General features: G+C 35.3%; 1 protein-coding gene across 6 annotated transcripts in view; it reads right to left on the reverse strand.

Annotated features, from left to right (window-relative positions):
• LOC103875039 (probable disease resistance RPP8-like protein 2) overlaps window positions 1-9,827 on the reverse strand; it is a 70,453-nt gene extending 60,626 nt beyond the window's left edge. For 2 of the 6 annotated variants that reach the window (XR_004448671.1, XM_033273706.1), the window contains exon 1: window positions 9,606-9,788. Coding sequence is in view for 5 of the 6 variants with exons in the window: in XM_033273706.1 (XP_033129597.1) it covers window positions 9,606-9,693 (88 nt within the window). In the remaining variant the exon portion in view is untranslated. Of the gene's footprint in view, window positions 1-8,622; window positions 9,425-9,605 lie in introns of all 6 variants that reach the window. The other 4 variants (XM_033273716.1, XM_033273715.1, XM_033273717.1 and 1 more) reach the window with 4 other exon arrangements.
• Window positions 9,828-13,639: the final 3,812 nt, after the last annotated feature.

Here is a 13,639-nt window from a genome sequence, read left to right on the forward strand (position 1 = left end):
GATGCAAGTAAGCCAAACCCTGAGCTGCACCAAGTATAATCCTGTGCCTAACCTCCCATCCTAAGATACATTCATCACTCCTATCATGAAGCAAGCTTCCCAAACTCCCATTCGACATATAATCATACATAAGAAGTCTCGTGTTCTTGTTCCAACAACATCCCAAGAACCTTCTAGAAATTAAGCTTCGATAATATGAATATAAGAACACACACAATAAGAACTCTTCTTATTAATCCCTTGAGGAAACTAACTCAAAACCTCAAGCTCACAAACTCATAAACTCACACATTGGATCATCTCATGATCTCTCTATTTATATATCTATGTTTGTCCTAATCCTATTAGTAATTACATATGTTTAGATAACTCTAAACTAAAGATAACCCTTATCTTTATTCTCCCACTTCTTTTAGGATTAGGATTGCTTCCTTCTCAAGCTATCTTCAAGCTTACTTCAACATTGTCCCTCCTAAGCTTGAAGCTTTCAGTCTATAAGTCTTTCATTCCGATAAACTCTCTCATCTCCTTGAACTTGATTCTTCCCAATGCTTTTGTCAAGATATCTGCCTTCTGCTTCTCTCCGGGAACGTGCTCGACTGCTATCTGTCCGTTCTCAACGCACTCTCTTATAAAATGATATCTCTTATGTATATGTTTGCTTCTTCCATGGAACACCGGGTTTCTTGTTAACGCAATTGCAGACTGGTTATCAATTAAAATGGTGACTCTCTTGCTTGGTTGATCCATGATCTCACTCAATAAGTCTTGTAACCAAATGGCCTGTCTCGCGGCCTCTGTTCCTGCCATGAACTCGGCTTCGCAGGATGATAGAGCCACCGTGTCTTGCTTTTGTGAGCTCCACGTGATTGGACTATCTCCTAGATAGAATATATGGCCTGTCGTGCTTTTCCCATCGTCTGGATCAGACTCATAGCTACTGTCGCTGTACCCTATAAGCTTTGGAACCTTGAGAGAACTCCTCTCGAATGTTAGGCCATACGAGATGCTTCCCCGTAGATATCTTAGCACCTGTTTCATTGCGGCACCATGTGATTCTCTTGGACTCTGCATGAATCTTGAAAGAACTCCAACACTATACGATAAGTCAGGTCGTGTGTGAAGAAGATAACGTAGGCATCCTATGTTTCTTCTGAACCTTGTCGCGTCAATCTCTTTCTCGTTTTCAGCTTTTGACAACTTTAGACCAAGTTCCATCGGAGTTTGGACAGAATTGCATTTGTCCATTCCATCTTCTTCTAAAATCTTCGATGCGTAGCTTCTTTGCACCAATGAAATCCCATTCTCGTATTGGCACACTTCTATGCCAAGATAATAAGTAAGCTTGCCTAAATCACTCATGTCAAACTTGCTTGACATATTATCTTTGAACTCCTTGATCATCTTTTGGTTAGTACCAGTCACAAACAGATCATCTACATAAACTGCAACGATTAATAGCTCTCCTTCTTCTATCTTGCGATATACCGAAGGCTCCTTAGAGCATTTTTTAAACTTAAGTTCACAGAGTATCTGGTTTAGTTTATTGTTCCACGCCCGTGGAGCTTGCCTTAATCCATATAGTGCTTTGTTCAGTTTATACACTTTTCCTTCTTCTCCTTTTCTTTCATAACCCTCAGGTTGCATAACATAAACAGTTTCCTTTAGTTCTCCATGTAGGAATGCTGTTTTAACATCCAAGTGATGCACCTCCCATCCATTCGTAGCTGCTAGATTAACGAGAAGTCTTATTGTTTCAAGACGTGCTACTGGTGCGAATACCTCATCAAAATCAATTCCGTGACGCTGCACATATCCTTTAGCCACTAGCCTTGATTTGTACTTGTTAATGCTTCCATCTGCGTTGCGTTTGATCTTGAACACCCACTTAAGACCAATGGCTTTGGCACCGCACGGCAACTCAACTAAACTCCATGTATCATTCTTTTCGATGGATATGATCTCTTCCTCACATGCTCGTCTCCACTCCTTTGATTCTTTAGCTTCATTCCAATTTCGTGGCTCATGATTCAGGTACATCAATATCTCTTCACCAAGTTCTTCGGCAAGGAGAATATAATCGTCAAGGTATTTTGGTTTGTTGTGTTGCCTTTCCGATCTTCTTAACACTTGTGTTTCTTCCTCTACTACTTCTTCTTGGTCATCAGTGATTACTATACTCTCAGGTGCTGTTTCTTCTTCTTCGTTCGTAGCTTGTTTTAGACGTAACCGTTCCTCTCTCTCAATGTGGTTATCAACTCCGTGATTACCAAACTCTCCTATAGATATAGTGAAGTCTTCAATGCTCTGGTTTTCCGTGGTGACCTCACTCCAATTCCATCCTCTTGACTCATCAAATACTACATCTCTACTTACCACTATCTTCTGAGTTTGTGGATCTAGTAGGCGGTAAGCCTTTGATCCTGGCTCTGTGCCTAAGTTTACTAACATTCTTGCTCGATCATCTAATTTCTTCAAGAGCTTTTTATCTGCTTTTGCATAAGCTATGCATCCGAACACGCGTAGATGGCTAATATTTGGCTTCTTGTTACGGAACCCTTCATACGGTGTCTTCTCTTTCAAGGCACGGGTGGCCACACGGTTTAGCAAATATGTTGAATGTCGTATAGCTTCTCCCCAAAGGTAGTTTGGCATATGCATATGTTTGAGAATGCTTCTCGCCATCTCTAACAATGTTCTGTTTCTGCGTTCCACAACTCCGTTCTGTTGCGGTGTGTATGGAGCCGTGAGGTGTCGTTTGATGCCAAACCTTTCACAGAAGTCGTTGAACTCTCTGGATACGAACTCTCCTCCTCTATCCGTTCTGAAAACTCCTATCTTCTTTCCTGTTTCTCTTTCTATCACCTCCTTGAGCCTTTTAAATTTGTTAAATGCTTCACTCTTCTCTTTTATCAACATTGTCCACATATATCTTGTGTTATCATCAATAACCACAAATATATATCTATTTCCCTTTGGAGTTCTCGGTGTTATAGGCCCGCATAGATCGCCATGAAGTAGCTCTAGTTTCTTTTCAGCTCGGTATGTGGTTGATTTAGGGAAGGGTTGCCTTGCTTGCTTGCCAAGTAAGCATGAGCCGCACACTTCTTTTTCACCATTTATACTAGGAAGCCCGAGTACTAACTCCTTTTGTTTCATCCCTTTTAAAGACTCAAAGTTTATGTGCCCTAACCGAGCATGCCATCGCTTTGTTTCACTTGTCGTGGATAGGTACAAGCGCGCATTGCTTCTGATTCCCATATGAACCTTGTACAGTCTATTCTTTGATCTTTTTGCTTTCACAAGCAATTTCCCATGTTGATCATGCATCGTCAACTCTTCTCCTCTTAATCTTATGTCACAACCCGCTTCTGTGGCTTGACCCAAGCTTATGATATTACTTTTCAAATCAGGGATGTAATAAACATCTATCATCTTCCTATCTTCTCCATTGCAATCTGTAAAAGAAATCGTTCCCTTGCCTTTTATGTCTATCCTTGAATCGTCTCCAAATCTAACCTTTCCCGTGATGGTGTTGTCTATTGCCGAAAAATATCTTCTATCCCCAGTCATATGGTTGCTTGCTCCATTATCTAGATACCATATGTTTTCTCCTTCACAACTTGTTTCGTATTTTTCAGGTAAGACATTCTTCTCGTTTAGGAACACTACCTCATGCATCATGAGTTCATCAGCTTCTTGGGTCTCTGTATTGTCAGTTTCATGAGCCTCTTGTAGTTTAAGAAGAAGCTCCGGACATTGTGCGACAAAGTGGCCAACCTTGTCACATCTATAACAGGTTATTTTGGATGCGTCTCTCTCATATCCTCTTCCTCCATTGTAGCTTTCATTATATCCTCGTCCTCCATTATATCGGCCACGTCCCCTTCCCCTGTTATTGTAAGGACGTCTGCCGCCTCCTCTACCTCTTCCTCTATATGAATCTCCTTGGTAGTAATTTGAATTGTCCGATGATCGATTTGATTGGTTGGTTTGGCCGCTTTGTCCTTCATTATTTGCATACATCAGTTTAGTTTGATCTTCTTCTTCATCTAAAACTCTTTCTTCGTATGCCTTTAAACGTTCCATGATGTCTTCAAAGTTTGTTTTGTTAAGATCCAACACCTGTTCGAGAGAAGCTACAATGTGTATATATTTCTTTCGAGGTAAACTTGAGAGAAATTTTTTCACCAGCTTGGCTTCCTCGATGATAACTCCCAATGCGGACGATTTAGAGGCGAGTTCTGATAATTTTCCACCGAAATCGTCTATACTCTCGGTCTCTTTCATCTTTAATCTATCAAACTCGTTCATCAACGTTTGTAGTCTTGCTTCTTTTACTCGTTCTGCTCCCACATATCTTGCTTTAATGGCTTCCCAAACTTGTTTAGCTTTATCAAGTTCTCCTACTTGCAAGATTAGCGACTCTGGTATGGATTGAAACAACAATGCTAGTGCTAGGTCGTTTTTCTTAGCGCTCGCAGTCTCTGTCTCTATTGCTTCCCAGACCTCATGTACCTTCAATGTGATTCTCATCCTCATAACCCATACTGTATAATTTGTCTGGTTAAGCATAGGACACTTAATCGAAGAGGACCCTCCTCCTTCTTTCACCTTGCCGGTTGCTTCCACAATATCTCCCATGATCTCTGTTTTGGCTCTGATACCAAATCTAGAAATTAAGCTTCGATAATATGAATATAAGAACACACACAATAAGAACTCTTCTTATTAATCCCTTGAGGAAACTAACTCAAAACCTCAAGCTCACAAACTCATAAACTCACACATTGGATCATCTCATGATCTCTCTATTTATATATCTATGTTTGTCCTAATCCTATTAGTAATTACATATGTTTAGATAACTCTAAACTAAAGATAACCCTTATCTTTATTCTCCCACTTCTTTTAGGATTAGGATTGCTTCCTTCTCAAGCTATCTTCAAGCTTACTTCAACAAACCTAACAATGTTCTTGTGTCTGATCGAACCAAGTGTCTTGACTTCAGCTGAGAATGAGTCTCGACCTCCTGATGTCTTAGCAACCGTTACTGTCACTGGCCAGAGCTTTTTCACTGCGATGATTTCTTGGTTAGGCATTTCTGCTCTGTACACTACTCCAGAGCAACTTTTCCCTATAACATTACTTTCAACCAAACACTTTGAGTACATGTTCAACCGTGAAGTTGAGTTTCTGAAAAGGTGTGAACTGCCATGTCCACAGGTTTTCTCCCTTCTCTGAATCGTTATCATCCTGAGTCATCTGCCTTGCCCTTAAAACCGCTAACACGCCTAATACCGCTAGAATAATTATCAAACTTATTAGCAATCCAATGGCTATCTTGAGTCCCTGAGAGTGCACAAAATCTTCACCGGGCTGTGTGTGTAACCGTGTACCACTACTAACAAAACAAGACCTGAAGCCTTTGGAACAGAGTCCATTATTCCCTTCCATCTTTTCTTGTGTCATCTGTCTGAACACTTAACTGTCTGAAGAAAACCTGAGAATCTATCGTGAGAGATATTCAAAGAAACCAAGTTTTTAAGACCGGACAGGGAAAAGAGGTGGCCTGAAAGCATGTTGTACGATATATCCAGCACAGATAATCGGTTAAGAGCTGAGATCCTCGCCGGGATGAAGCCATCTAATGAGTTCCGGCTCAAGTTTAAGGCAATGTCTAGATTTTCAATGTCAAAGAGTTCTTCAGGTATGGCTCCAAGAGATGTTGTTACTGCTGAGATCAAGAAGCTGAAGATTCGTGCATGACAAAGAGATGTTGTTACTGCTGAGATCAAGAATGTGGTTTTGCATAATAGTTTGTGTCAATACAGTCAGGATTGTAAGATGGTTTGTATTTGAGACCTGAGCCGAGCGTTTAAGATTTTTCCTCGTTTCAAGAGTAAAACTCCGTGTATTACTACACTAATGCCTATCAATTAGCCAAAAGATAAATAATTTTTTGTGACTGATGTTTATACTATCAAGTTAATTGTATATTTTAGGTTAACTAGATGTTTGGTGTCAAAGCTGTTGACTCCTCCATCTCTTGATCTTCGTTAAACCAAATGATAAAATCATGTTCAATGATCACTATCAAAGCATTGTCATACAAAAAAGGGAGACATTGAAGAAAATATGGTTCGACATACAGAATGTATTTCAAACTTAGCATTACAGCGAGTGAGCATGGAATAGATAAACGGAATATCGCAGACAAGTAGTAAACAAAAACGACTTATATATCCCATCACACAATGAATAGTGGGTACTGATTCTGAGTAGGTTCCCCTGAAAACCAAATAATAAAAAAGGTTAGATAGTTGAGACTTTCACACTAAACTTCAGAGGATACATAACCAACAAAACGAACAATATGGAACATTATACCAAAAATATAAACCTGAGACGTTTTATTCTCCTTAGTAGTAGCTAAGATTGTTGAATTGAACACTAGGAATGTGTTGGACTTTGTAGTAACTTTCCCCACCTGATTCCAATTTCTCATTCCACTCCTTGTTCATACCTGAAATTTCCAGTTCCTTTAAAGAGATTATATACTTCAGCCCTTCCGGTATCTCCTTCAACTTGCCACAAAATCCTATAGACAAAGTACGAAGACATGACATCGACCCTTCTTCGATTTCCCACTCTTCCAACTCTTTTAGAACCACTAAATCTAGCTTATGTAATTGAGGGAATCCACCTTTTGAACACACCATTTTCCTCCCTGCGAAAGCATCAAAGCATAATATAACAGACTTTAAATGAAGCAACTTTTCCAGAATCGGGAGTGGGTCCTCCTCCATTCTGCATTGACCTAGAGATATGCTTGCAAGGTTTGGAGGGAATCGAGAGTGCTCAGGAAGCCTTGGCATATGCATCCACATATCTAAAACCCTTAGATGAATGAAATTCCAAATGAAATCCACTTCATAAGTTACATCGGATTCGCTCCTCAACAAAAGCGTCTCCAGGTTTCTTAATTCACGGAGAGATGACGCTAGAATTTTTTCAGAAGTGTACCTGCCTTCGAAAATTACTTGGAGAGTCCTGAGCCTAGTCATGCCGCGGAGGTCTGTGATGCTACCACTTTTCAATTGGAAACACCCCAAAAGCTCCAGGTTCACTAGCTTACCCAATTCCAGCTTTGTTTTATTTTTCATATAAAAGGGTAGGAACAGGAACCTCAACTCGACCATCTCTTTAAAGATATTTGGCACGTAAACAGCCCCACTGGAGGATAATTCCAAATAGAGTAGAAGCTTTAGATTCCGTAGAGAAGATGGTAGATGAGATCCCGAAGTCACGTTTAAGCTCAAAAATCTCAAATGAATGAGATTGCCAATGCTGGAAGGTATTCTCACTTTAAACTCAGCTCCACTATCTGATTCTGAACTCAGATCTAGGACCCTAAGTAACTGTAAATTTCGGAATCCTTGAGCTGACTGCTTCCACAAGTTGCTGTCGAGTCCAAAACCCAAAACCGATCTAGCTTTTTTATTGCTTTTACGTCCCAGCAAATTAAGTGCATTGCCACCATGAACTACGAGTCTGCGAGATTCACGAGTATGAGCATTGACAGTTGAAGTGGAAGTAGGGGCTTTGATGACTTGAAGAAAATTCTCTTCTTTGGCCTTAGATAAACATACTTCTCTCATCATGTCATGCATTTGACAATATCCCTGACCCCAACTCATAATGCTTTTTTCTACGATAACCATATTTCTCCTTATTAACTCTTCCATGTATTCTTCTCCACTCTCTCGAATGGTTGGTCCATCGCAACTTGATGTTATTATTCCTTCGGCTGCCCATAAAAAATACAGTTTATTGACTGATATCTTGTAATCTTCAGGGAAATAAGCTAGGAAAAGAAAGCAATGCTTTAAATGCATTGGCAAATCTTCATAGCTCAGAGACAATACTCGGTAAACCGAATCTTGTTTGTTGTCATCTGAGCGAATGATCTGAGTTTGAATATTGTCATATACTCTTTTCCACGCTTCAACCGTATATTTCTTGTTAGCTAACAAGCCTCCCAGCACTTTAACAGCTAACGGTAGTCCTCCACAATATTTAACCATTTTTTTACCCATAGCTTCCAGTTCTTTATCAACACTAAATTCTGCAAAACAAAAAGCATATATTATAAGATAATAGCCATGAACCATATATGTACATCCCTGAACTACTCCACAAGATTTTTGATAATAGGAGGTAAGAGATATCACATTATGTGTCGTAACGGATTAATAATATTCTATTATATAAACGTACCAGTTTTGTCTCTTCTAGATAATGCTATCTGCTCACACAACTCCCAACTTTCCTCGGGAGTAAGGATTGTTGGTGTAAAGGCAAAACATGTTGGGTCTGCATGTAAACCAACACCTCCATTGCGAGAAGTAAGAATCATTTTCCAACCTGCAAATTGTAATTTCCTTTTAAGTCAGGGATTAAAAGGCATTTATGAAACTTTTAAGTAGTGTATGTACAATTAAAGAGCTTGCCTCTTTCTTGGGGGAAAACGTCTTTTATTCTATCCCAGTCTTCATTTTGCCATACATCATCTAAGACAATTAAATGTCTACGTGCTCCCAGCAATGGAAAGAGCTTCTCCTGGAGTTCGTTCTCATCCATTTGTTTGATAGCCTGGACTTCATTCTCATCCATCTGTTTGATGTCCTTACCATGTGGTCTAAGATCTTGCAAGATCTTTTGCCAAATATCCTTCCGCCGAAACTCTTTTGAAACACATACCCATGCGAATCCATCAAAATGACGTCGAACAATGTCATGATGAAAAACTTGTCTTGCCAGAGTGGTTTTGCCAATACCACCCATCCCTGATATGGAAACCACTTGAATGTTATCATTCTTCACCAAATGACCAACCAATTCTTCAACACTCTCTTCCACCCCAACAAGGCCCCTTTCAGAACTCTTAGGAAATGTTTGTCGGATCTCCCTCTGCACCCTTTGTCTCTCTTTTAGAGACAGTGAACGACCATCATACATGATTTCTTTTATTCCAAAGCTCTGCATTTCCGCAACAACCTCAGACATTCTCTTAGTTATGCCTTCAATTTCTATAGAAATATCTCGGCGCTCCACTAAGAAACAAGAAAGCCCTTTCACACGCCTCTTGATCCATTTTTCGTTACCACTAGATTCTTTCAAAAGAAAGGATTCAATTATATCTTCAGCATCGTAAACAATGTCTTTGACATCTTCCAAGAAGCTTCTCACAGCTTGATTCTCATGTTTCTTGGCATCTGCATCTTTCAACAATGACTGTAACGTTCTCATCCGGCGTTTTAGACCAGCAACATGCTCATGCACTCCCTGCAATCGCTCAGTTTCTCCACTCCAAACGATACAACTCCCTCAACCATCGCTGACACAACTACCTCAGCCATCACTTTTAATCAAGCAAACGAATAATAAGATTTGAGTAAATGCCTCAAATTCGTGAAACAAGATTTCTAATAATCCAAGTTATTTTTAAAAATAAATCTGATTCAACAACAACATAGGGCAAAAGACAGATCAAAGCAAGTTAAGCAGAAAAAAAATATTTGATATAGAAAAAGATAATTTACCTTTTATGAAACAGCTCTGCAACTCGCTTAGCGACGTTATTTGGAGAAGAGATGTGAGTGGCAACGAAAGAGTAGACTCCAAGTCCATCTTATCAACAGAGTCAGTCTATTATGATCTGTTATGAGTCAATGACTAATCAGCAACTGCCACCTGTGGTACTAATTTTGGATAAAAAGAAAATATGTGATTTTTTAAGTCTTTGAAGATAATGGTTTTTGGTAAGGCTAATAATGCATTTGCTGTAGACCACTCGATATTTAACAAAAATTGAGGCCGCATTTACCAAAATCTCTTAGAACGATAGCTCTTCTTTTTTTGGGTATGAAATGCTAGTTTAGACCATCCCAAACAAAAAATAGAGTAAAAAATAGAGATTGATGTTTTTTTTCTATAAATAGAAGAAAAAATAGCAATTTCTATCTTAGATAAAGAAATAACAATGAATTGGAGTTATTTTGCCTCTAAATGCTACTATAGAGTAAATAGTAATGGGTTAGAGATACTCTTATTCTAAGCTCTTAAAATATACATTAATATTTTAACATTATATTCTTAGAATTTCAGTATATCTTTCATCTTTTACCAAAAAGATTTGTCTTTCATTAATTTTCCTTATCTGTAATAAGTAATAACTAATTAATTATCAATTTAATATAACTAACAATATAATCATGAAAAGAAATTACGGGACTGGTTCAAAATTAAATCTTCAAAATTGCTAATTTCAAAATAAATAAAATAATTTGTTTTATGACTTCCACAATATATACTTTATTTCTATTATATATTTTATTTATTGGCTTTTTTCTTTAATTTAATTGTATTGTTTAACATTAGGTACATCATTATCTAATCTCTATTACAAATGATAGTAAACTACATGCAATATATCTGATATTGATAAACAACTTCACAAAATTAAAACGATGAAGCTCTGCCGCTACATTTGGATCGACAACAGACGGTTCTGCATGTATGATATTTTTGATGGATTTGTTCTCTCTGCATCACACAATCAAAACGAATGACTCTATTTGTAGCACTCTGAAATATCCTATAAGCTTACATCCTATAGCTCCTATAAGCTTACACCCTAGCCATCAGGAGAGGAAGAGAGAGATTTTTCTATAGTTCAAGCCAATGGTCGGAGGCTTCTATAACTCCAACATCGGCTTGTTTGATTCGTTTTGCTTCTTTTTCTTTGATTTGCTTTACTTTCGGTCACTTGTTTTGTTTGATTGTCAATTTATTTTAAATCTCACAAAGTTTTGATTGTTCTTTTGTATGTTTCTTACCAATGGATTTGATAAGATAAATTTTTCTGTTCAATTGAACTGTTTAGAAAAGGTAATTGACAGATCTACTACAGATGGTGACGATAGATCTTACCGGCTTCTAGTTGATGATTTTTCATTTAATGGTAATGAAGTTCTTGCTGCAAACTATGTTTATTTTAAAAGGCAACATGAAATTATATGGAACGGTAATCTCTTTGACTCTATTATTATCAATAGAGCAATTAAAATTTTTGTCTTGTCTCGGTGACTCCTACGGGAGTATTAAAAGCTGAGTGGCAATCGTTTTTCATTTCAGTCTGAAGCGTGGTGTTTTGGATTAATACGAAGATTATCTCCCTTGAGATTCAACTATTCCAGAAGCAAATATGAAGTTTTTATATGAAAATCTTTAGTCATCCATACGCAAAATAGATGTGTGTTAATTTATTTTGGATCCCTACGGTTGTATCATTTTAACATTTTTTTTGTTTGTTCTCATTGTTTAAAACGGTTTGCCAAAAAAAAACTTAATAATACAATCTAACGTTAAAAAAGGTTTACATCCTATAATATACAAGAAATTGCATTTTTGGTTCAACTCTGGTTTGATGTAAAAGCTAGCTTTTAAACTTTTACCACTAAATCACAGTGCTCTACAAATTTAGTTGTTTTAATAAATCCCCTACATATTAAAAGAGAAGCATTACAACGTATTTTTGTAGCCACATGTCATCACCACAATCATTCTTAAAATCTTTAGAAAAACATGTTGGTCCATATAAATATATACTAAGCTTTTTATCAAACTAACCATAAATTAATCATAAATGTGATTCATTGTTTCTTTAAATAAAAATCACGGAATTACATAATGTGGTTAAAGTATATATGACAATTAATGACTTTGAATAATAAAGATTTGTTAAAAATTAGTCTATTCTCTATCATTTTTTTAAATCTTAATTTATTAAAATAAATTAAACAATTACATTAACTATATAATAAAATTTTAGATTTTTTCGTATATGTTATATTTTGAATTTTTAAAAACGAATATAAATGACTAAAGTTGTTAAAAATCTCATATTGAAATTTTTGTGATCCATGCTTTAAAATTTATGTTATAACAAGATACAAATGATTACGAAATTACATAAGTAGAAAATCTCATTTAATAAATATTATATATATGTATATTAATATTTTTTAAAATAAATTATAGAGAAAATGACTAAGATAGCACTATAAAAATTTTTGTTACAAATATAACATCTAAGAATAAAAATGACCAAAATAGCACTTAATGTTTTATCAAAAGAGATAAATATACACTTATACCCCAATGGTAAATTAATTTAGACATTAGGGTTTAGAGTTTAGGTTTTAGGGTTTAGAGTTGGGAAGTGGGGTTTCGGGGATAAGATTTTAAATTTTAAAAAATAAAAAAAAATTAAATTTTCAAAAGATAAAATGCTATTTTGGTCATTTTAGTTTTTGATGACTATTTTTGTGACATAAACATAGAAATGTGCTATTTTGGAGATTTGCCCATATTAGTATTTATTAAATGATAAAATAACAACAATATTCCAAACTCTAAACCTTCTTCAAACGCAACCCCCTAAATATAAAACCCTATTGGAAGAAAATGGTGTTTGAAGTTATTTTAGGACCTTTTTTTTTTGAAAAAGGGTTTATTTATGAGAAAAAGACTAAGATAGCACAAAATCAAGTTTTTGTTCCCAAAGTAGCACTCAAGGCTCAAAGTCACAAAAATAGGTTTCATTAAAGAGGTAAATATACACTTATACCCATTGGGTTAATTAATTCAAACCTTAGAGTTTAGAATTAAGGGGTGGGGTTTTTGAATTAAGGTTTATAATTTTATAAAAAATAAATACTAAAATAAAATAAAAATTTTAAAAACAGTTTCAAAAAGTATTTTAAATTATAAAAAGAAAATTTGAAAAAAAAATAAAAAACAATTTTGAAAAAAAAAATTATAAAAATTTCGAATTTGAAAACATATAATCTGAAACTATAAAAAAAAAATTCTTTTTTTCATTTTTTTAATTTTATTTATTTATTTTTTAAAAAAATTTTAAACCAAGGGTATTAGGGATATTTTACCCTTTAATGAATGTTATTTTGTGACTTTCTCCTTCTAGTGCCATTTTTGAGACATAAACTTCAAAAGGTGTTATTATTGACAATTGCCCTAAATTATATACCATATAAAATACATAAGTATTTTAATTTCAAATTTGCTTTGAATTTTTTTGATAAACATCTTGAACAATTATTGACAACTTAATATTTAGATTTTAAACTTTGCATTGAATGTTTTTAAAATTATAAATTATTAAAACTATTTTTTTGATGAAATGTGAACTTTATTGATCTTGGCAAAAATGAGCATTTACAAGAAAATAGAAGCCAAACTAATTTACAAGGCTATAAGTATGAATCCTAATTACTAAAACTATTAAACATCCCACAAATTTTTTATTGTTATCATTGATTTAAAAATTTTGTTATAAAGAAATACAAATGATCAAAAATATTTTTTTAACAGATGTCAATATTAAAAATGTACTATATATCTATGTTAATATCATTTAAACTTAATTTTATATTATATAAAATAGAAAAAATGTTTGTCTTTAATAAAATTTATTTAAGTATTTGTACCAATTTAATTATATACGTAATAGTTACTAAATTTTTAATTATTCAATATATATTTATTATTTTAT

Source organism: Brassica rapa, chromosome A06 (assembly GCF_000309985.2).
Source record: "Brassica rapa cultivar Chiifu-401-42 chromosome A06, CAAS_Brap_v3.01, whole genome shotgun sequence".
Lineage (NCBI taxonomy): Eukaryota > Viridiplantae > Streptophyta > Magnoliopsida > Brassicales > Brassicaceae > Brassica > Brassica rapa.